Source organism: Emydura macquarii, unplaced genomic scaffold (assembly GCF_026122565.2).
Source record: "Emydura macquarii macquarii isolate MOO-44397 ecotype Brisbane River unplaced genomic scaffold, CSIRO-AGI_Emac_v2 contig_2205, whole genome shotgun sequence".
NCBI lineage: Eukaryota > Metazoa > Chordata > Testudines > Chelidae > Emydura > Emydura macquarii.
Window position 1 is genome coordinate 19,259,925 of NW_027132342.1, and position 21,079 is coordinate 19,281,003.

The following is a 21,079-nucleotide window of genomic DNA, read 5'->3' on the forward strand; positions in this document are numbered from 1 at the left end:
TACTGGCTCACTAAGAAGAGGAAAGCTGGTCAAGGAGAAGTATTGATTTGTGCAGAATAGTCCAGGTTTCTCTAATTAGTTTTCTTGTTTAAAACTAAGAGCTTCCAAAGGCAGATCACACCCCTTAACATTTGATTTCATAGAAACATAGAAGATGAGGGTTGGAAGGGACCTCAGGAGGTCATCTAGTCCAACCCCCTGCTCAAAGCAGGACCAACCCCAACTAAATCATCCCAGCTGGGGCTCTGTCAAGCCAGGCCTTAAAAACATCTAAGGATGGAGATTCCACCACCTCTCTAAGTAACCCATTCCAGTGCTTCACCACCCTCCTAGTGAAAAACTTTTTCCTAATATCCAACCTAGACCTCCCCCATTGCAACTTGAGACCATTGCTCTTTGTTCTGTCATCTACAACCACTGAAAACAGCCTAGCTCCATCCTCCCTGGAACCCCCTTTCAGGTAGTTAAAGGCTGCTATCAAAACCCCCCACATTCTTCTCTTCTGCAGACTAAACAAGCTCAGTTCCTTCAGCCTCTCCTCATAATCATGTGCTTCAGCCACCTAATCATTTTTGTTGCCCTCTGCTGGACTCTTTCCAATTTGTCCACATCCTTTCTCTAGTGCAGCACCCAAAACTGGACACAGTACTCCAAATGAGGCCTCACCAGTGCCAAATAGAGGGAAATAATCACCTCCCTCAATCTGCTGGCAATGCTCCTGCTAATGCAGCCCAATATGCCGTTAGCCTTCTTGGAAATAAGGGCACACTGTTGATTTGTATACAGCTTCTTCTCCACTGTAACCCCTAGCTCCTTTTCTGCAGAACTGCTGCCTAGCCAGTCAGTCCCCAGTCTGCAGCAGTGCATGGGATTCTTCCGTCTTAAGTGTAGGACTCTGCACTTGTCCTTGTTGAACCTCATCAGATTTCTTTTGGTCCAATCCTCTAATTTGTCTAGGTCACTCTGTATCCTATCCCTACCCTCCAGGGTATCTACCACTCCCCCCAGCTTAGTATCATCTGCAAACTTGCTGGGGGTGCAATCCACCCCATCCTCCAGGTCATTAATTAAGATGTTGAACAAAACTGGCCCCAGCACCAACCCCTGGGGCAGTCAGTTTGTTACTGGCTGCCAACTAGACATCGAACAATTGATCACTACCCATTGAGCCCAATGATCTAGCCAGCTTTCTATCCATCTTATAGTCCATTCATCCAACCCATACTTCTTTAACTTGCTGATAAGAATACTGTGGGAGACTGTATCAAAAGCTTTGCTAAAGTCAAGCTATTTGTGATAAGTTAATATACATCCAGAGGGTTAGCCAGTCCATGGGGAAATCAATTATGCTGATACTATGGGTATTTAAGGTCAAGTATTTTTGTGACTCCATCTTGGTTGTAAACTTGAGGCACATCTAATTTTGCAACCTTTCCCCCCTGCTAATTGTGCTAACAAATCCTGGGCTTGAGAAACTGGATATTCGTTCTTATGGCTTGTTACCTTATAAGCTCCACAAATGCAGACAGTATCATCCTGTTCTCTCTTCGAGAGTTGCTCATATGCATTCCAATATAGGTGAGTGCGCGCCCCGTGCACGAGCCTCCGGAAGCTTTTCTGCCCCTAGCAACCCCCTGCGGGTCGGCTCCTGCGCCCCCTGGAGTGCCACGCTCATGTCGCGGTATATAGGGACCCTGCCGACCCCGTGGCCCCCAGTTCCTTCTTTCCGCCTGTGACGGTCTTTTGGAACGCTGCCCCTTGCTCTTCGCAAGTAGCAATCTCCTTTACCTTACCTGTTTTCCTTCTTATAGTTAGTGGTTAGTTAGTTTTGTTGTTAAACGTTAATAGTTTAAAAAAAAAAAAAAAGTTGTTGTAGTTTAGCGTTGTTAGTTAGCCCTTACGGGCTCCGGGCGCCATGCCGGGCACCTCGGGATTCAAAGCCTGCGCCGAGTGCTCGAAGGCTTTCCCGGTCAGCGACCCGCATGATCGCTGTCTCCGCTGCCTGGGTGAACTTCATAGGAAGGACAAATGCCGCATTTGCAAGTCCTTCAAACCCAGGACTCAAAAGGAGCGCGATGCCCGCCTCAGGACCATCTTAATGGAGTCGGCGCTTCGCCCAGTCTCCGAGCCCTCGGGGTCACCGTCGGCACTGAGTATTTCATCGGCGCACAGCGCTCCCCCGGCACCGGCAGCGGCACCGGTGCACATGGTGCCGAAGAAAAGGAAGCTGCAGGAGGCCGTGTCTATGGACTCCCCCCTGCGACCGGTACAGCAGGGGGTACAGCAAGAGCTGACACCGGCATCTCCACGCAGGGAGCCTTCCCCGACCCCGGGGGGTGGGGGACCTCTCCTGCAAGGGCCGTCAACGCCGGAGGCGTTTGTAGCGGCACGGGCTCTCATGGCCATGCCCACGCCTCCATCCCCCCTCGGCCGAGGGAGTCAGGGTTGGCGTCTCGGGGTAGATCCGCGCTGGGTTACCCTGGTGGGCAGCGGAGACATGAACCATCGTCTCCCCCCAGACGGTCGAGGACGGGGGAAGCGGGAACTCCCCCTCCTCGCTCCGACCTTAGGTCGTCGAGCACCTCGGTACCGCAGCACCGGGAGCAGTCTAGAGGTTCCGAGAGTAGCCGCTCTACATTGGGCAACAGATCCTCGGTGTCCCGCCACGTCCGGACAGCCAGCCGGCACCGAGGGAGGCTGACTATCCTTGCACTTCGGTGCGCAGCTCTCGGCACCGGTCTGCCTCAAAGGACTCCCGGCACCACTCTCCTTCTCGGCACCGATCTGGCTCGCCTGCGGAGCCGAGACACTTGGAGCACGCATGCGAGCGCCGCTCTCGATCTTCGGTGCGCAGCTCCCGGCACCGAACACCGTCGCCTAGGGATGGCCGACACCGATCCCATTCTCGGCACCGATCCCAGTCAAAGCCCCGCCACCGGTCTAGATCCCCGGTCCGGGCCCGTGCAGATTCCCGGGACAGACATTGTTCCCGATCCGCGGGTAGCCGTCGGGGTCCAGCTGATTCAGAGCCTTACCATCACCGCTCACCGTCAGCAAGGACCTCCAAACACAGCCGGCGCGGCCCTCGGCACCGCAGGTTTCGGCACCGAGGGATTCTCCGGGGCATCGGAGAAGACATAGCCACGGGCGGGACCGCTCCAGGTCGCCGGCAGCTGACCGCCGCAGAGCCAGGGGGTCCCGGGGGAACTCATCCAGCCCCAGCTGTTCCCCCCCCCCCCCCGGCCGTCATCATAGACACCGCCGCAGCCGCTCCCGGTCCTCCCGGAGCAGATCATTGCCTGATCGTGACAAGGATAAAGGGAAGCGCCCTAAATCGCGCAGCCCGGCACCTTGCGGGCCTGCAACAGCTACGGCACCGGGACCGGTACCGACGTGGGTGCAGGGGCCCTGGCAATGGCCCTATTGGGGGCCATGGCCTCAACAACCCACCCAGGGCACAGCGTCGGCGCCCTCAGTGGCTGTCCAACCCCCGCCCCCACCTCCCAGTCAGGACAGACCGGACACCTCTGACGAGGAGTCTGACCCTCTGGAGGGTCCTTCCACGGGTCCCCTTCGCCAGTCCTCCTCCTCTTCCCCTCCGGACACTACATCTAGGGACCAAAGAACCCCCCTTCCTGATTTTAAGACCCATCAGGAACTACTAAAGAGGTTAGCTGATAACCTACAGCTCGATCTAAAAGAGCTTTCAGAGGAGGAGGATCCTCTTTTCGGGGTCTCAGGCTCAGCGGGCCCCTCCCGGGTCGCGCTGCCAGTCCATGACAGGGTGTTGAAGGTGGTCAAGCCCCTGTGGGAGACTCCGGCATCAGTGTCTGCCACCTCTAAAACGGCTGAGCGCAAGTATTACGTTCCCTCCCAAGGTTTTGAATACCCAGGGTCGCTGGTTGTAGATGCCGTTAATCAACGGGACAGACAAGGGGCCCAGTCGAGTACTCCCAAAAATAAAGAAAACAAAAAATTTGATTTGTTTGGGAGGAAGATTTATTCGACTGCAGCGTTACAACGACGGATCGCAAACCACCAAGCGCTCCTTGGCAGGTACAATTTAAACCTGTGGACTTCCCTCCAGAGGTTCCTCCGCGCACTACCATCAGACATGGCGGAGGACTATAATACCATCTTGCAGGAGGGAGTGACGGTCGCTGGAGCGGCTCTCCAATCCGCGAGCGATGCCACCGACGCGGCGGGGAGAGCCATGGCATCGGGAATCGTGATGCGCCGGTCGGCGTGGCTGCAATCCTCCGGCCTGTCGTTGGAAGTGCAGCAGGCCATCCAAGATCTGCCCTTTGATGGCGTAGGCCTGTTTTCGGACAGAACAGACACTAAGTTACACGCCCTCAAGGATTCTAGGGCTACCCTTAAATCGTTAGGCCTCTATGTGCCACAGGCCACAAGGCGCCAGGGCAGACAGCGACCCCAACGGCAGCAGCAACAACAGCCTGCCTCTAGACTGCCTCCTCGACCCCCTTCACCTAGGCGAGGTCGAGACCGTTTTAGGCAGTCGAACCGCCGAGACCGCCAAGGCCCTGCAGGGGGCTCCCAGCAAGGCCAGCAGAAGAACAATAAGCGGTCCTTTTGACGGGACGCTCGAGGGCAGCTCTCTGACATTCTCCATCCCACTGGATTCCACCCTACCCTTTACGGACAGACTGCATCCCTTCCTCCGAGAGTGGCAGGGGATAACCTCAGACCGCTGGGTGCTCAGCGTAGTGAAACGAGGCTATGCTCTTCAACTCTCGGCGTTCCCACCGGACTCTCCCCCTACCCCATCCCTCTTCAGGGACCCATCTCACGAGCTACTCCTCGTCCAAGAGGTTCACTCTCTTCTCCGCCTAGGGGCGGTAGAGGAAGTTCCTCCTTCGGAGAGGGGCAGGGGTTCTATTCCCAGTATTTCCTTATCCCCAAGGCAAGGGAGGCCTGCGGCCTATTCTAGACCTTCGCCGCCTGAACAGGTTTATCAGACGCCTCAAATTCCGTATGCTCTCCCTAGCCTCTATTATTCCCGCTCTGGATCCAGGGGATTGGTATGCTGCCCTCGATTTAAAGGACGCCTACTTCCATATTTCTATCCTCCCTGGGCACAGACGTTTTCTTCGTTTTATGGTAGCGGGTGCCCACTACCAGTTTTCGGCCCTACCTTTTGGCCTCTCCTCAGCACCCAGGGTTTTCACAAAATGCATGGCGGTGGTAGCTGCCCACCTCCGGCGCAAAGGCGTCCAGATCTTCCCCTACCTCGACGATTGGTTAATACGGGGAAGGTCCAGGGTTCATGTACAGAACAGTCTAGCCCTAGCCTGCGCAACTTGCACCAGACTGGGCCTGCTCATCAACGAGCAGAAGTCCACACTCACCCCGGTGCAGCGCATAGTCTTTATCGGGGCCATCCTAGATGCAGTCCAAGCCAGGGCCTTCCTCCCTCTGGCCCGATTCCAGACCATGACCGCCATCATTCGGGAGTTATTCAGGTTCCCCACGACGACAGCCAGGCGCTGCCTTCAGCTGTTGGGACACATGGCGGCATGTAGATATGTGGTGAGATTAGCTCGCCTCAAACTCAGGCCTCTCCAAGGTTGGCTGACTTCGGTGTACACCCCATCCAGACATTCACTCTCCAAGGTGGTCACCATCCCAGCCCAGGTCCTAACGTCCCTCAACTGGTGGACAGACCCGAGGGAGGTACTTCGGGGGTTCCCTTTGCAGAATTAAACCCCATCTGTGACGCTGATAACGGACGCTTCCGACGTGGGCTGGGGAGCCCACATGAGCCGAGACCTCAGCACGCAGGGTCTATGGTCGCCTCACGAGCTACACCTTCACATCAATGTCAGAGAGCTACAAGCAGTCCGTCTCGCCTGCAAGGTCTTCCTCAGGTTCCTAACGGGCAGAGTAGTGCATGTCCTCACGGACAATACAGCAGCCATGTTTTATATCAACAGGCGGGGGGGACACGCTCCTCCACTCTGTGCCAGGAAGCCATGCAGCTATGGGACCTTGCGGTGAGGCACGATTTTCACCTCTCTACCTCTCACCTCCCAGGGGTCAGGAACGACGAGGCAGACCGCCTCAGCAGGTCGTTCTTACCCCGCCACGATTAGTCACTCCACAAGGAGGTGGCGTCTTTTCTCTTCCACAAGTGGGGGACTCCCCAACTAGACCTGTTCGCCTCTGCGTGGAACAAGAAGTGCCCGAGGTTCTGCTCACTCTGGGGACGCGAGCAGGGCTCCCTCTCGGACGCCTTTCTAATAGACTGGACAGGGCCCCTAATGTATGCGTTTCCCCCCGTCCCATTACTCCCCAGAGTGCTCTTGAAAGTCAAGAGAGACAAAGCGAATGTTATTCTCATTACACCAGCCTGGCCCCGGCAACACTGGTTCAGTATGCTCCTGGACATGTCCATTGCCGAGCCAATACCGCTTCCGAGGCGTTACGACCTCCTCTCCCAGGACCGGGGCCGTCTTCTACACCCGGACCTGGACTCCCTCCACCTGACTGCATGGAGGCTATGTGGTTAACAGAGGGAGAGAGAGCCTGCTCAACACAAGTACAGCAGGTTCTACTAGGGAGCAGGAAGCCTTCCACTCAGGTGCTGTATAAGGCTAAATGGAAGCGCTTTACCTTTTGGGCGGAGTCCCGGGGGATCTTACCTAGCTCATCGCCCATACAGGCAATCCTAGAGTACCTCCTACACTTAAAGATGCAGGGCCTCGCACTAGCCTCCCTGAGGGTACACCTGGCGGCCATCTCGGCCTTCCACCGGCCGATGGAAGGGAGGTCTATCTTCTCTCATCCTATGTCCTGTAGGTTCCTGAAGGGGATAGAGAGATTATATCCGCAGGTTCGTGACCCGGTACCTCTCTGGGACCTGAACTTGGTTCTCTCCATGTTAACGGGACACCCATTTGAGCCCATGGCTACATGCCCTTTGCTAGTCCTGTCCTGGAAGGTGGCCTTCCTAGTAGCCATTACTTCGGCCAGACGGGTCTCCGAGTTGAGAGCTTTGACCTCGGAGCCCCCTTATACTGTCTTCTATAAAGACAAAGTGAGGCTGAGACCCCACCCAGCATTCTTACCTAAGGTGGTGTCTCAGTTTCACTGTAACCAAGACATTTTCCTCCCCATGTTCTTTCCCAAACCACACGGATCGGAGGCAGAGCAGAGATGGCACTCCCTAGACGTCAGGAGGGCCCTGGCCTTTTACATCGATCGTACAAGGCCATTCAGAAGGTCAACCCAACTGTTCGTCGCGGTTGCTGAGAGAATGAAAGGCTTACCTGTCTCTTCTCAACGCATCTCTGCATGGATTACCGCCTGTATACGTACCTGTTACGATCAGGCAAAGGTGCCGCTTCCCGGAACAGTGACGGCACACTCGACCAGAGCCCACGCCTCATCAGCGGCCTTCCTGGAGCGGGTGCCCCTGATGGACATTTGCAGGGCAGCGACCTGGTCGTCTGTCCATACCTTCTCATCTCATTACGCCATCGTACAACAGGCAAGAGAGGACGCGGTTGTAGGCAGAGCCATCCTAAGAAGGGCTACTCGACAGTGACTCCTACCCGCCTCCATGGTATGGCTACGTAATCACCTATATTGGAATGCATATGAGCAACTCTCGAAGAGAGAAAACAAGGTTACTTACCAGTAACTGTTGTTCTTCGAGATGTGTTGCTCATATCCATTCCAAACCCACCCTCCGTCCCCGCTGTCGGAGTCGGCAGAAAGAAGGGACTGGGGGCCACGGGGTCGGCAGGGTCCCTATATACCGCGACATGAGCGCGGCACTCCAGGGGGCGCAGGAGCCGACCCGCAGGGGGTTGCTAGGGGCAGAAAAGCTTCCGGAGGCTCGTGCACGGGGCGCGCACTCACCTATATTGGAATGGATATGAGCAACACATCTCGAAGAACAACAGTTACTGGTAAGTAACCTTGTTTTTCTGAAGTCACACTATAGATGCTACTCATTCTGAAAACTGCACAGGTTATAGGACATCTTTGTTAACCACATTCTCTTCATGTTTATCAACTTAGGACCTAGGTACCATTTTAGCATGGTTTTAGTTCTTTACTGACCCTGGCCTATGGGCAAACACGTCAGCATATTTTTCACATACCCCTCTTCAGGACACTGGCTGTTTTATTTACCTTAGAACAATTTGAGGCATAGGGGCTTTATCCAACTACATCCCAGTAATGACAGAACTGACTCCTTTGATAAAACCAGAAGTAAAAATTATAGGGCCAGATTCTTGGTGGCACAAAGGGATTGGAAACCGGCTTTGAATCCCCCAGTATGGCTCCAATGCCTCTGTCCCCAGAACCCACAGCATGATAAACTCCAGCAATCCTCAGTTGTCCCTTGAGAGTCCCTTGGGAACCATAGTCAGCTAGTGCAGGTTAGAGAAATTCCCAGTGTGAAGCCTGGCTCGGCAGAAAATCAGGAAGCTCTAACTAGTTCCCTGACAGCCCCACTTCTGCTGTGCTCAGCAGAGGTTGGATATAGTGGAGAATCTGACCTGTACGGTTTACCTTTATGAATGAGTAGCCTACTTTTACTTTGATGTAACCAACCCCAAACCTCATCTTTCTTTTCTGTGTTTTAAATGCACGCTGTGGCCTACTGTGTGACCTTGAGCTTTCACCTCTCTGAGCCTTGGATTCCCCATCGTAAATTTCTTGGTGGCACAAAGAGACTTCCTATGTTAATTGGTATTATAGTCCCGCCTGAGTTCCAAGGCACTATATTGAATGCCTTATTAATATACAGGGCCTGATTCACTGTGGCCTCACTCTGGTTTTACAGTGAAATCAAAGGACTTACATTCATGTAAAACTGGAGTTACACAATGGTGAATCAGGCCCATGGATTTTCTGGAATCAAAGAAACTGCAGCCCTAGTATCCTTTTTTGTTTCCTGGTCATTCATCAGTATTTTAGAATTTAATAATGAATTAAAGCATTTCTGTGCTATTGATGTCTAGAGCTGTCTTATCCATAGTAGTTCTCATAACAAGCTAGATGGTATTCTCTACAGACTCTCATCAATGTGTCCTCATGATCTGCAGTTCCAATAGTCTAGTCTTTTGAAGAAGCATACAGTATTTTTCTGCTTAAAAACAAAAAATCTTCTGGAAATGTTTTCATTTGTTTTCTATTATTATAGTTGGTTTGTTTAACAATAAATAGGTTTTGAACTGCTTCCTTCCAAAGAGATGTGCACTTTGTTTGGTCACATCAAAATTTATCCTGTCTCTACATCCAAGGTTAATGTGAAATCTTTTGTATGGGTTACTTGGAAAAAGCACTCTGTTAGTTTAGGGCCACCAAGAAATGATAAAATAACTGCCATGCAGTGCTTCACCTAGAAATAGCTCAAAGTAATACATTCCTGCCACTTTCTTTACATTTGTCAGGGACTCAGAGAAAGTTTCCCCTTCTAGCTGTTTTTTCACAAGTACCTTGTAATGCACTACATTAAAATTTGCTCTGGGAACATAATATGCCTTCAAAATATCAGTCCAATTTTTGTTTCATCTAGCTTTTGTGGTGCCCTTCAGTCAGTCCATACTCCATTTTTCTTCCTAATATGGTCAAAAATATGCCCTTTCAATTTATTTCTTCTATAATTCAATTAGTGAGGAAATAATGATCCAAATGATCAGCCTTGAGATTAAAGCTCCCCTCAATTATGTCAAAGTTAAGGACCTCAGCTGAATCAAATGCAGCTGTTCCAACAGTTTTTTTTTTTTTTTTTTTTTCTGGAAACATACTATATTCTCTTATGCAGATAATCTTCTTTGAACAAATAGGAAAGTCTTTAATCCTAACTGGATTTGGTCCTCATCATTGTCTGCTACACAACATGGAACAAACACCAACTTAGAATTTCTAAATTAATGTTAACTTTAACTTTTACTAAACATAGAAAAATTCAACAAGGTGTGAAAGAAATCAAACAGCATCCTAACAGCTCTCAGCACAACTCTGTCACCAGCTCAATTAGATACAGATGCAGGCTAAAATATTAGCTGCTACAGTGTACCTTTCATCATTCTTAGCTGTAGCAAACAGGAGCACAGCCACTCACATGGACTCTATTGCAGGTCATATATATGCATTCTGAACCTATTAACTCCTTAGTTGCTGAATTACAGTATTGTAGAAAGCTCATATCTAAACATTGCTCTCCTACTATTAGGGATCTGGAGCGTTCTTGGGCCAAATAAATTCAGCTTATTTGGAATGTGCCCGAGGGAGGCAGGGCAATCAAGAGAGGCAGAGACAATTTAGAGGCCAAATTATGTTTTATCTCAATCAGTTGGGGGTAAAGTAGAAATCAATTAGTGGGGACTAATCACAGGCAAATCAATGAGTTGTTTTAGCAGGAATTACTACTTAGGCTTACACCAGAAGTAAACTATTACTGTTATCTACTGTATATTAACTACTATCTTAAACTCATTTTATAGGTAATTTACATTTATGAAATAACAGAATTTTGAATGAGAATATACAGTGCCCTGGAACATAAACCCCACCTCTATATGGTCTCTTTTCAGTTTCTTGGTTTTCTCTGTAAGCCTGAGTTTGGAGGAAAAGTTTGTCTTGAACAATCCGCTTGTGCAATCTTTGCTCACTGTTTTGAGTTCTAACATAAATAAAGGCATGTATTCCTTGACGCAATGTTTTGGCTACTTGATTAAACAATTATCCCTTCACTCCTTTCTGGTCTACAGTCTTTTGGTCTCTGACAGTTTCTGTATTCCTGTCACTTCACCTTATATACCTTAAGGTGCTGTTTGGATGCCTTTTTTTTTTTTTTTTTTTTTAACAATTCTTTTTCTTATTTTCCATACAGCTCACTTCCTCTTTAGTCTTAAACAGTAATTAAAGAGAAAAACGTATTTTCTTCATTAACTTGCTTTACTTTTCTCACCGTTTTCTAATGTTTTTCTAATAATTTCTTATATGAGTTAGAGACTCTTCAGTTATTTTTCTTCTTGTTTAACTGTACTGTTCTTCCTTTAACTTTTCCTCTTAAACCACCATCTTTCCTCTTTGTAGGTGTAGTCCCCGTTATGGCTATCCCTACTGTTCCTACTATCTCTTGTCTTTTCTGTCCCTCCGGAACAGTCTCCCTTTCAGCTCTGTTCCTGGTGCCCCTTTGATGCTACAACTCAATCACTGACTCTCCACTTAACAGCATCCCTTCTTTTCTGGTGCCACTGGCTGCTGGCTTTTCTCTCTCCCAGTGCTGGGCAGCCTATTTCCAGACTCCACCAGATGTTCCCCCCACTGCTTCTTTGGCCTTTTTGCAGTAGTACTCTGGGAAGGAACCTGCTGTCTACTCTCCCCTACTGCTTAAGGCTCTTTTGTCCCAAAAGCCTCCAATACAGGTGGGGTATTACACATGCAATTCTACTGTCTTCATTGGAGTTGCAGCCATTTACACATTTGACTCCCAGACCTCACTGAGACCTAAGCCAAATAGGTTAAAGGTGGGGCCTCCCACAGTAGACCTTTATGGGTAGGTGGTATCAGTGAGTTTGTAGATCCTAAACTGGTTTGTTGGGTAGGCTGGGAAACTCCTGGGTTAGAACTGGTTGAAATTTTTTGGCAAAACATTTTTATGTAAAGTAGCTTCTTTTTGAGCAAAATAATTTTTTATGGAAATTTTTCATTTTAGCGTTTCCCCTCTTTTTTCCCCTGAAATATTGGAAACTAAAACACAGTTATGGACAAAGAAAAATCAGTTTGAGTGTTTTTGACAATAAATAAATAAATTAAAAAAAAAAAACCAGCATTTTTACAAAAACCGATTTTTTAAAACAAAAAGGTGCTTTTAAAAACCAGCATCACATTTTCAGTTTTCTGGTTAGGGTGGTTTTTATTTTTTTTATTTTTATTTTATTTATTTATTTTTTGCGTAAAATAAATAAACTCCATGGCAACTACTTGCGCTTCTCTACCTAGCCCTGCTTTGAATAGTGAAGGGGAAGGGGTGGAGTGGGGGCTACCCACCCAAACTCAGTCCCAGCTATCAAAAACCTCCCTAAATCCCCCTCCTCCCAGCCTAATCTTCGCAGCAGCTACGAACCCTCCTATGCCCCCTTCCAGCCCAGCAGCCAGACCTTCCCCCCACGTTCTTCGGCCCACCCGTGCAGCCCACACCCCAGGCTCGCACTCAGACACGTCACAAACAAGCCGATCGCCCCAGCCCAGAAGCAGCCCGAGCCCGTCGCCCTGGTCAGACGCTTCCCTCCTGGTCATCGGCCGCGAGACAGTCCCAGGCACCAGCTCATCCTGAGCTCGCTCTGTACCACGTGCGCTGAAGCGCTCCCAGCTTTGTTGCCACGGCAACAGCCGATAAAGGCCTGCTCTGCGTTTCGATTGGTCGGGGAAGGCCAGGCCCTGACCGCGCGTGCGAAGAAGGGGCGGGGGAGCCAGGGCCGTCAGGCAGCCGTCTCCCTGCAGGTTGATGGAGGAGGGGGAGCCGGGTGGGGGTTTGGCGCGCGTCGCTCACGCGCCCCGCTCTAGCCTCCTCCCGCCCCGCCCTCCCCAGGGCCCTGACACGCGCAGCAGCGTCACGCGCGGGGGACGCGCCGGGGCTCTCGAGGGCCAGACGATTGTCCGCGCGCTGCCCAAAGCCCCCGCGCGAGCCACGCACGTGGAGCCCGGTAGGTGGCGCGTCCCGGACCCTGGAGGGGGGCGGGCGAGCTGCGCCCCTCCGGCCCGGCCGCCCGAGTGCCAGGCTGGCTGGAGGCTGAAACCCCCCCCTGGGTCCGGCCGACCCTCGCAGTCCCAGCGGGGTGCGCTGCGGCGGGGAGGATTCGGGTTTCTGTCTGGGAGCCACAGCTCGGCATCTTCCCCTCCCGGTCCCACACCTAGCAGGGGAAGAATCCCGTGCCCCGGCTTCTGTTGCTCCCAGGGCCCCGGTGATCCAGCCCTCCCGCCTCTCGCTAGCCCTCCTGCGCTTGGCCAGTGGCGGGCGGAGGCTCACAGTCACTGGCAGGTGTCTAGGGTCCCGTGCGAGCTCCCGCCGCCTCTCTGCTCCCCGCCTCCTGCCCACCCAAGTGGATTTTGCCCGGTCACTTGGGACTGGTGCTCAAATTCCTGGAAGGCCCGATGTGCCATCGTAACTATTCCCACAACACCTCCCTCCAGCCTGGTGACCAGCACCAATGATCAGTTGGAAGAGGGGCTGCTGCCGGGGGTTAGGTGTGGTGTGCATCAGGGGTTTTTAAAAGGACGCGGGATCCCCTGGAACTTAGTTAACTGAAATCTTAGCTCAAACGTAGATGACTCTTTTCTTCACCTTTAAAAAGGGTGTGAGCCTAGCAGTGAAAAAAACCCACTAGAAATATTAGCACAGTGGGGGTTAAAGCATGCTTAGGGTTGGCAGATCCACAGTGTAAAAGTGACACCTTAGGGTACTTCCAGTCAAATCTGCTCTTTTCTCTGACAAAAACAAGAGCTGACTGCAGAGCCAGTGTATCGCTGTGGGAGTGGGAGCTGGATTCTAATTTGCCTCCTGTATCTGCAACAATATGTCCAGCCAAGAGATCTGACTGCAAAATCCTTCATTCCGGATGTCAAGGGCAGAGGGAGTAGAGGGACTGTCAAAGCTGAGGTGAAGTTTGAGTGGGAAGCAGGTAGAAAAATCATCTTTTGACTGGTGAGCTGAGGCTATATGGTATATGCAGGTCACATGGGGAGTATAAATAGGGAACCCATGATGTCATTTTTACTGTGTCACTTTTGGACTTATAACTTCACTTTCAGATTTTGAAAGTGGATGGCATGCGGGAGGGAAATTAATCATGCAATCACCCTTCCCACCCACCTTGGGAGCTTAACAATAGTTACCTGTTCATTTCCCCTTCCTCCCGCTTCATTCCCTCTGCCCATTTGTGTCACTTCTCAGGCATCCATTACATTAACCATGGTTTTATATCATTTCCTCTGACACCTTCGGAAGTTGATCCTGGCAGCTTTGGCCTCCATTCGGATAGAGCAGTAAGTGCTGAGGTGCAGAGTGCAGGGTCATTTGTTGTGCCTGGGTAATATGGGAATTTCACGTGACTGGCATAATCAGCCTTTGAAGAAGTAGGTGCTACTGGTAGAGAGTGGATAAACAGGCATCTAGATTAAAGGATCTTCTGCCATACATATTTAAAGTCCCAGCCTGATCTGTGTTTCCTGACATGGGGGACTGGTTCCTTCTCCCACCACTTATCTTTCCGTCACCCTTCCTTACTAGATTGGGAGTGAACAGCACTCCATTTTTAGATGTAAATTTCCTCCCTTCCCACACAGAACTATTGTTATCCTAATGTGGGATCTTTTAAGTTATTTATATAAGACATCCAGAAATGAAGCTGACGGTAGGACTGTAGAGACAGCCTGTTTAATTCCAGTGTATGAAGAGGAAGTCATGCCTCATGTCATTGAAAGGTTTCCCCTCTAGCTGATTAAAGGTGATGATGGGAGGTTCACAAGGGGCTTCTGTCCACTCATTCTCATAGTCAAGAAGATAGTGGACTTGGATTGTCAAGGATTTGACAAGGAGATGGGGATGCCAGCAAGGTTGCAGAAGAGTTTACTCAGAGGAACGTGACAGAAGAAGACACGCAGAACTGAAATCCACCAATACATCCTTCAGCATGTGGGATAAACCCACCTGATCCCTCCCCCTCAAGGCTCTAGAAAAAGGATAAACTTCCAAGATCCCTGCCAATTAAGATTGGGGAAGGGAGATTCCTTCCCAGCCTCAGATCTGTCAATTTGTTGTTTATCCCTGTGCATGTGAGTGAGACACACTGTGGGTTTCATATCTAGTCCTGTGACTCTGAAGTGATAGAAAATGTTATTAAGAGGGTTGAAATGAACATCATGTTCACTCTTACACTTCCTGCTGACTTGCTCTGCACTAGTGGGAGGGGAGGGGAATCTTGATAGCTGGCGGAAATCAGCTGACAGGTTGGGTAAGGGAAAAATAGTCCCACACACCCACTCTTAAGCAAATTTGATTTGGTTGATTGCTCCAGTATAATAAAATCAACAAGAACTATATGAAATCAGTCAGTATGGTACCAAATTAGCTAACACTTAACATGTCATAGAAATCAGAGATGGAAGCAATCTGTCAGCTCACATCCTGTCCAGTCCTTCTCTGTGGCTGATGCAGAATTGTTCAGTACAGCACATTTCCCAGAGCATTGTCCAGTCCAGTTTAGAATAATAACTGAGTGATAGAGTTTTCACCACCTCACTTGGGAAACGATGCCATAGTCAAATACCGCAGAGCTCCCTGTTACAAAAAGGTGTATTAATCTCCATCTTAAATTTCCCCTTTGCTCAGATACATCCTGTTGCTCGTGCCATATTCCTGGATCATCCCTAATAATTTCTCTTCCTTTTTACTGTTTACGCCCTTCATATTTCATTTTCATGCAGTCTCCCCATCCTTAAGAAGGCATTTGCTTTGTTTAGCTTTATGCTATATAATATTTTTAATTAGGTATATTCCTGGGTAACTGGAAATCAGATCCAGCTGAGCCAGCAATTTTGGGATATCCTTAAGGGATTTACAGAAACTCTTTGATGCGGATCCCAGTAGCAATGATACACCAACTGTTTTTAAATCTACTGAAAGATCACCGAATACATCTAGAGAGTGATTTAAAGGGAGATGGTGGAACAGCACAAGAGAAGGAGTGATTCCCACCCACTTATCAGCTAGGGAGGATGGTGGGAAGGTTTGGTTGCTAACTTCCTGGATTTGGTACACAGGGCAAGATAAGTGTATCATGTGACATCTATACAATCATGCTGTAACACATCTGTTTTGCCCTTGGGACAGACATATGAAGATAGAGATCACCCAGGAGGTAGGGGTGGGACAGAGATAGATGGGCAGCAGTAGCAGCAGAAGTTAATGTGACAAATCTCCCTCCTCCCTACCGTTGACCAACCCTGGAAAGGCTTGAGGAGGGGGGCAGAGATAAGCAGTTAATAGTGTAGTGGTTAAATCCATAGAATAATCAGACTCTCTGAAGGCTTTGATGTGTCTGTCACAGTTTCTGGGTAACTGCACCTGTATTCTCTCCTCTGTGATCTACTCCAGGAGTGCCCAATCAGGTGTTCAGCCATCAACTGTCTCTGGCAGGGATCCTATCTGACTGGGGGATTTAAGGCTGCGCAGCTTCCTGCCTGACACTGTGATATCCTCAGCAAGCCAGTCTGCCTGACAGCCAGCGTCTGTGCATTGCTCTCAGTCTCTGAGGGTTATGACCAGTGTGTAGCCAGCAGTTACAAGTTACCACTCAGTTACCTCTAAGCAAGCACAATTATTCTTAAAAGTATTACAGAGAAAACATAAGAAAACAATAAATGGATTTCAACACACACTAAACGTATCAGGAGTCACCCATCAGTCTTATGGGGCCCCAGTAGGCCAAAGTCTTTCCAACCCTTCTGCAAGGGCTGGGGGTCACTCTTGGACAGAAGGTCCTGTCTGTTTGCTGGATCAGAAAGAAGGCCCTGTGTCAGTTCAAGATCTTCCTCTTACAGCAAAAGCTTTTTGGCGGCTAGTTCCTGGAAAACCCAGTTTGAACCAGTATATGCAAACCACTCCAGGAAGAAGTATCCCTCTAGAGCTGTTTGGATTGAATGACTTGCCATAATAACCCTCTCCCTCCCACACACTGTTTTTAGCTCCAGGAGAAGCTATGGTAACCTCCCCCATGGAGTGGAACACAATCTTACATAAACCATTTGTAAATTTAATATAGTGGCCCCCAAAGATACTGCATGGGGTTGCAGTATCTGTCACAGTGTCATTTTCAAGTGCTTAGCATTGGCCAAACTCTGCTCCCATTGAAGTCAATGGTCATTTTACCATTGACATCAGTGGAAGAAGAGTTAGGGCAATGCTGAGTGCTTTTGAAAATCCCATCCTAAATAGGTCTCCATTGTGACTTCTGTCTAACTGCAGATGTTTTCTATGCTTGTCTGACTTTCCAAGCCTCTTCTCCTGTGCTTGAGGATTTGTGTTTCGGTCACCAAAACTTACGGTGATCAGAAATTAAAACTAAACCAAAATTCTCCTGCACAGCATTCAGAGCTGGAATGTAGGGGAGAAATTCCTGCTGGCTTCAGTAGAGATTGGACCTGCTAAGGAAAGGGCTGAATTTGGTCATCTTATTTTAGCCCTGCTTGTGGAACACTTAGGGCAGTGTCTTGGTAAGAGTGGGGGACTGGGAGTCAGCAAATCTGGTTCTGTCCCTGGCTTTGACACCGATGTCCCATGTGACCTTGAACAAATCACCTCTCTATAAGTTTGCTTTAAATAGAGATAATAATACTTTCTTGCCTTAGGGTTGGGGGGTGGCCCTGAGAATGGATTTATTACTGTTTGTAAAATGCTTTGTGTTGCGAATGGTGAAAGTTGCTGGAATGATAGTGCTGGAGAATGGGTCCCCTATTTATGTACAGATCAGACATAGTACAGGCAGTGGCCATGCAAAATTCTCCACCCTCTTTCCCCAAGTGCCTCATCTCTGATGTGAACATAGCAGCTCTGGGGTGGAGGGGAGATTTTGGTCTCCATAACCTATTCAGCTCTTAGCTCTCTGTTGAGACTAACAAGGCAGACAGTTAATGCTACTGGTGATGGGTTTTGTGTCTGGATGGGTAAGTTGAGTGATTGATGGTTGTTTTGCCTTTCTTAGAGCTATATTGGTTTGAAAAGGGAACATCACAAGTAACCCAAGAGTGAAGTCTGATAAGAAAAATCAGCTGATAAGGGTAAGTCACTTTTTAGGCCTACGTAAGCCAGTGGGCATTCTATGAACATGTCACATCAGTGTAGAAGCATTGCAGCCAGCAAATGATGTAAAGTCAGAGACCTGAGTCGAAAATGAAAAAAGGAATGAAAAGCAGAAGTTATAAACATGAATATGTTAATGAGAAGGGTTTAAAAAAAATCCAACCCCCCAATCGTTGCAGTCTGAATGCCTTTGTTGATACGCACTGAGAGACTAGAGAACTCTCCCAGTGCAGTCTGAGGGAGAAGATGGGGCTTAACCAGGGCAGAGTGGGGCATAATTGGTGCTGAACCTTACAAAGTAGAGTGCCAAATTGGAGCAAAGCAGGGTACTAAAGAGCAGAACTAGGCATTAAAATAGGCAAAGCTGTGTTCTAAACTGGATGCAGGAGGGTCTGTAAACAAGGATGGAGTGGACATAGCCTCTTTAGTTAGATAATCTCTGCCATATCTCCTGATGTCTGATCAGTTTCATGTTGGCTCTCACCTTAATCCATCTACATGTTTCCCTCCCCTTCTTCCAGCAGCCATGCCCCACTTCTTGGATTGGTTCGTGCCAGTGTATCTGATGATCTCCATTCTCATCTTGGTGGGCTTCGGAGCTTGCATATACTACTTTGAACCAGGCCTACAGGAGGCCCACAAGTGGCGGACACAAAGGCCGATCATGGAACGAGATCTTCGGAAAACATTGATGATACGGGATAACCTTGCCTTTGGGGTGCCTGAGGTCTAGTATTCTGCATGTGGGGTGTTTCTAGAAAAACAGCCAAACAGAGCCTTTTTTGGGTGGGGCCCCAGCTAAAAAGGCTTGACCTGGATGCACATTTCTCCTCACTCAGGAGAGAATTTTCTACAGTCTGGTGACTGAAGAAGGGTGGTTTCACTCTTTGCTGACACGGGTCTCTGTTAAACACCAGAGTTACCTCTTCTTCTTCTCCTACATTTCTAAGGCAAGGTTTGTGCGCCTCTATTAACTGAAGACTTTCAGGGTCTAGCCCCCTAGACAAGATGTTCATTACTCAGCAAAGGATCTCCTGCATCAGTCCGTGACCTGGATTTTTGGATCTGCCAAAGGTAAAGTCTCTGTTATTCATTATCCAGTGGAGGATACCTGCACCTATCCATGACCTTTAAAAAAAATTCTTGTGGGTACCAAATGATCACAGATAGACTTGATATGGGACATAGATCCTTTTACTGCTAGGTCACTGGTTTAAATCTGGCCGTTTGCTAGGATCTGAAAGGTGTTATCATCTGATGCATCTTTGGTGACTTATGTGAAATTAATTTGGTGGGTCGCAGCCCAGTTCTTCGTGGACAACCACATCACAGTAATCACCAATGCCACTGCCATCTGTTCTGGGAGTCTCATTAGAGAGGCCAAGGATTGGATGAGCCATGGAGAACTCCATTCTCATCCCTAGAGGTGATCTTCCCAGTTTAGGAATGAGCCACACAGGAGGCAATGGGAGTGAAGATTGCTTTACTGATGCCCATGTTATACCTGTTTTGGGGATAGAGGACTTCAGTCTCCAAGGCTGTCAATCTAGCACATTCATGAGCACTAAATTCACACACAATTTTCAGCTAAAGAGGTCTATGTGGATCCTACCAGGAAATCTCTTGCACCTCTCCTTGATCCAGGACTCTGGATTTATCGCATAGGCCTCAACAGATCCATTGGAACTTCTGCACCTGTCCATGACCCATGATTGAGGGTCCTTTATGGTGAATGGATTTGCACTTCTTCAGTCCTCTGTTCTACAGCATTTTTTTAAATGGATCTCTAGTGCATCGGTTCTGGTGCTGCTCCCTCTTGACTGTAATCCACGCTGAAAACTGTGAAATGCTCCTTGGAGAACCCTTCACTGTGAGTCTCTGGTAAGGGACACTGAGCCAGACAGGTGGAGATAGGGCACTACTAATGACTGTGCTTTCTGGATCCCTCCTGTTGTACTGTATGTCATATAATGTGTATATAGTCACTGTATTTGCACTTTCCTCCACTCTTCCCTATGGCTGATTTGCTAACAGAGTACTGTAAGAAAATGTGACTCCATGGGAGAGTGGAAATCCAGCACCTTTTCCTTCATTCCAAACAGTGTTCAAATCATAGCTGATAACAGTGACCCAATTCAGCCCATGACATGAGTTATTCCATAGCAGGTACTACAGTGCCACACCTTCCTAGAACTCCATTAAGACACTACCTCCATGGTGCTTTGTATCTCTGCTGATCCATCATGCTCCTGACTGTTTCTCACTTCCTTTGCTAATGTGCCCCTGCTATTCCATTGTCCTCACTGCTTTACATTATATAACTCCAGTCTTGACCCATCGTGCCCAGTTATCTATATTCCATAAAGTGCCACTGACATATGGCACTGCTGTTCCATTGTCAATGCATTCCGTACCAGTGCAGCACAGCCATGGCCACCTTTTGATACAGCCTTCTGCATATTTAATATCATTATTACACAGCCATTGTTGCTCTATCAGCCACCTTTCTGTACATTCTGCACCATTGTAACACAGCCCCGGCCGCCCTGTTGTGCACATATCTGTACATTCCATACCATCCTCACACACGAAGTGCTGCTGTTCTGTACACACTTCTGTACATTCCATGCCATCAGACTGCCCTTGGTGCTAGTTCAGTGCCACGCGCCCTGATGGCTCCATTATGCAGCAGGAGCCACTAGACTCGGGTGCAAACAGGCTCCCTCCCTCATCCTGGCTCCTGGATCAGTTCACAGCATATTGTCTTTAGGATGAGAGTTTTGCAGCCAGTGATAATTCTCACTTCAAGCTGTTGCCAGAGCTTTTTCATCCATTACTGAATGAAGGATGGAGAACATATTATGTCGATTTAAGTGGGTGACTTGTCGTCGGTGGTTGCTTGGGGGATAACATTTATGTTAGCAGTGATGGCGTTGGTACAAATGGAAACTGTCTTCGACACCTGGCAAATATCGTTGGCCTTTATTGGCCATTTCATCTACCCAGGTCAGATAAAGCATCATCACACACACCAAGGTTCCAGTTGGTGGGACCGTCCTAGGCCAATCAGGCACCTAACATATGGGACAGTTGAGTCCCTACATTCAGACTGGAACATGGTGATCTTGATGCAGTGTCATAACATGGGCCTTGATTCAGCAAGGTACTGAAGCGTGTGCCTAAATTTAAGCACACGAGTTGTCCCTAATGCTTCAATACCTTGCTGAATCAGGG

The 21,079-nt window shown here is 49.0% G+C and overlaps 1 protein-coding gene across 2 annotated transcripts; it reads left to right on the forward strand.

The window, feature by feature from the left end:
• Positions 1–12,426: 12,426 nt before the first annotated feature.
• On the forward strand, positions 12,427–19,813 carry SMIM45 (small integral membrane protein 45). Of its 2 annotated transcripts, none has more exons than XM_067559045.1 (3): positions 12,427–12,692; positions 17,748–17,823; positions 18,367–19,813. In XM_067559045.1, exon 3 carries the CDS (start codon positions 18,372–18,374, stop codon positions 18,576–18,578), a length of 207 nt encoding a protein of 68 aa, XP_067415146.1. In that variant the 5' UTR covers positions 12,427–12,692; positions 17,748–17,823; positions 18,367–18,371; the 3' UTR covers positions 18,579–19,813. The 2 variants fall into 2 exon arrangements, with proteins under 2 accessions (XP_067415146.1, XP_067415144.1); XM_067559043.1 differs by having other exon boundaries at positions 18,370–19,813.
• The last annotated feature ends 1,266 nt before the right edge of the window (positions 19,814–21,079 follow it).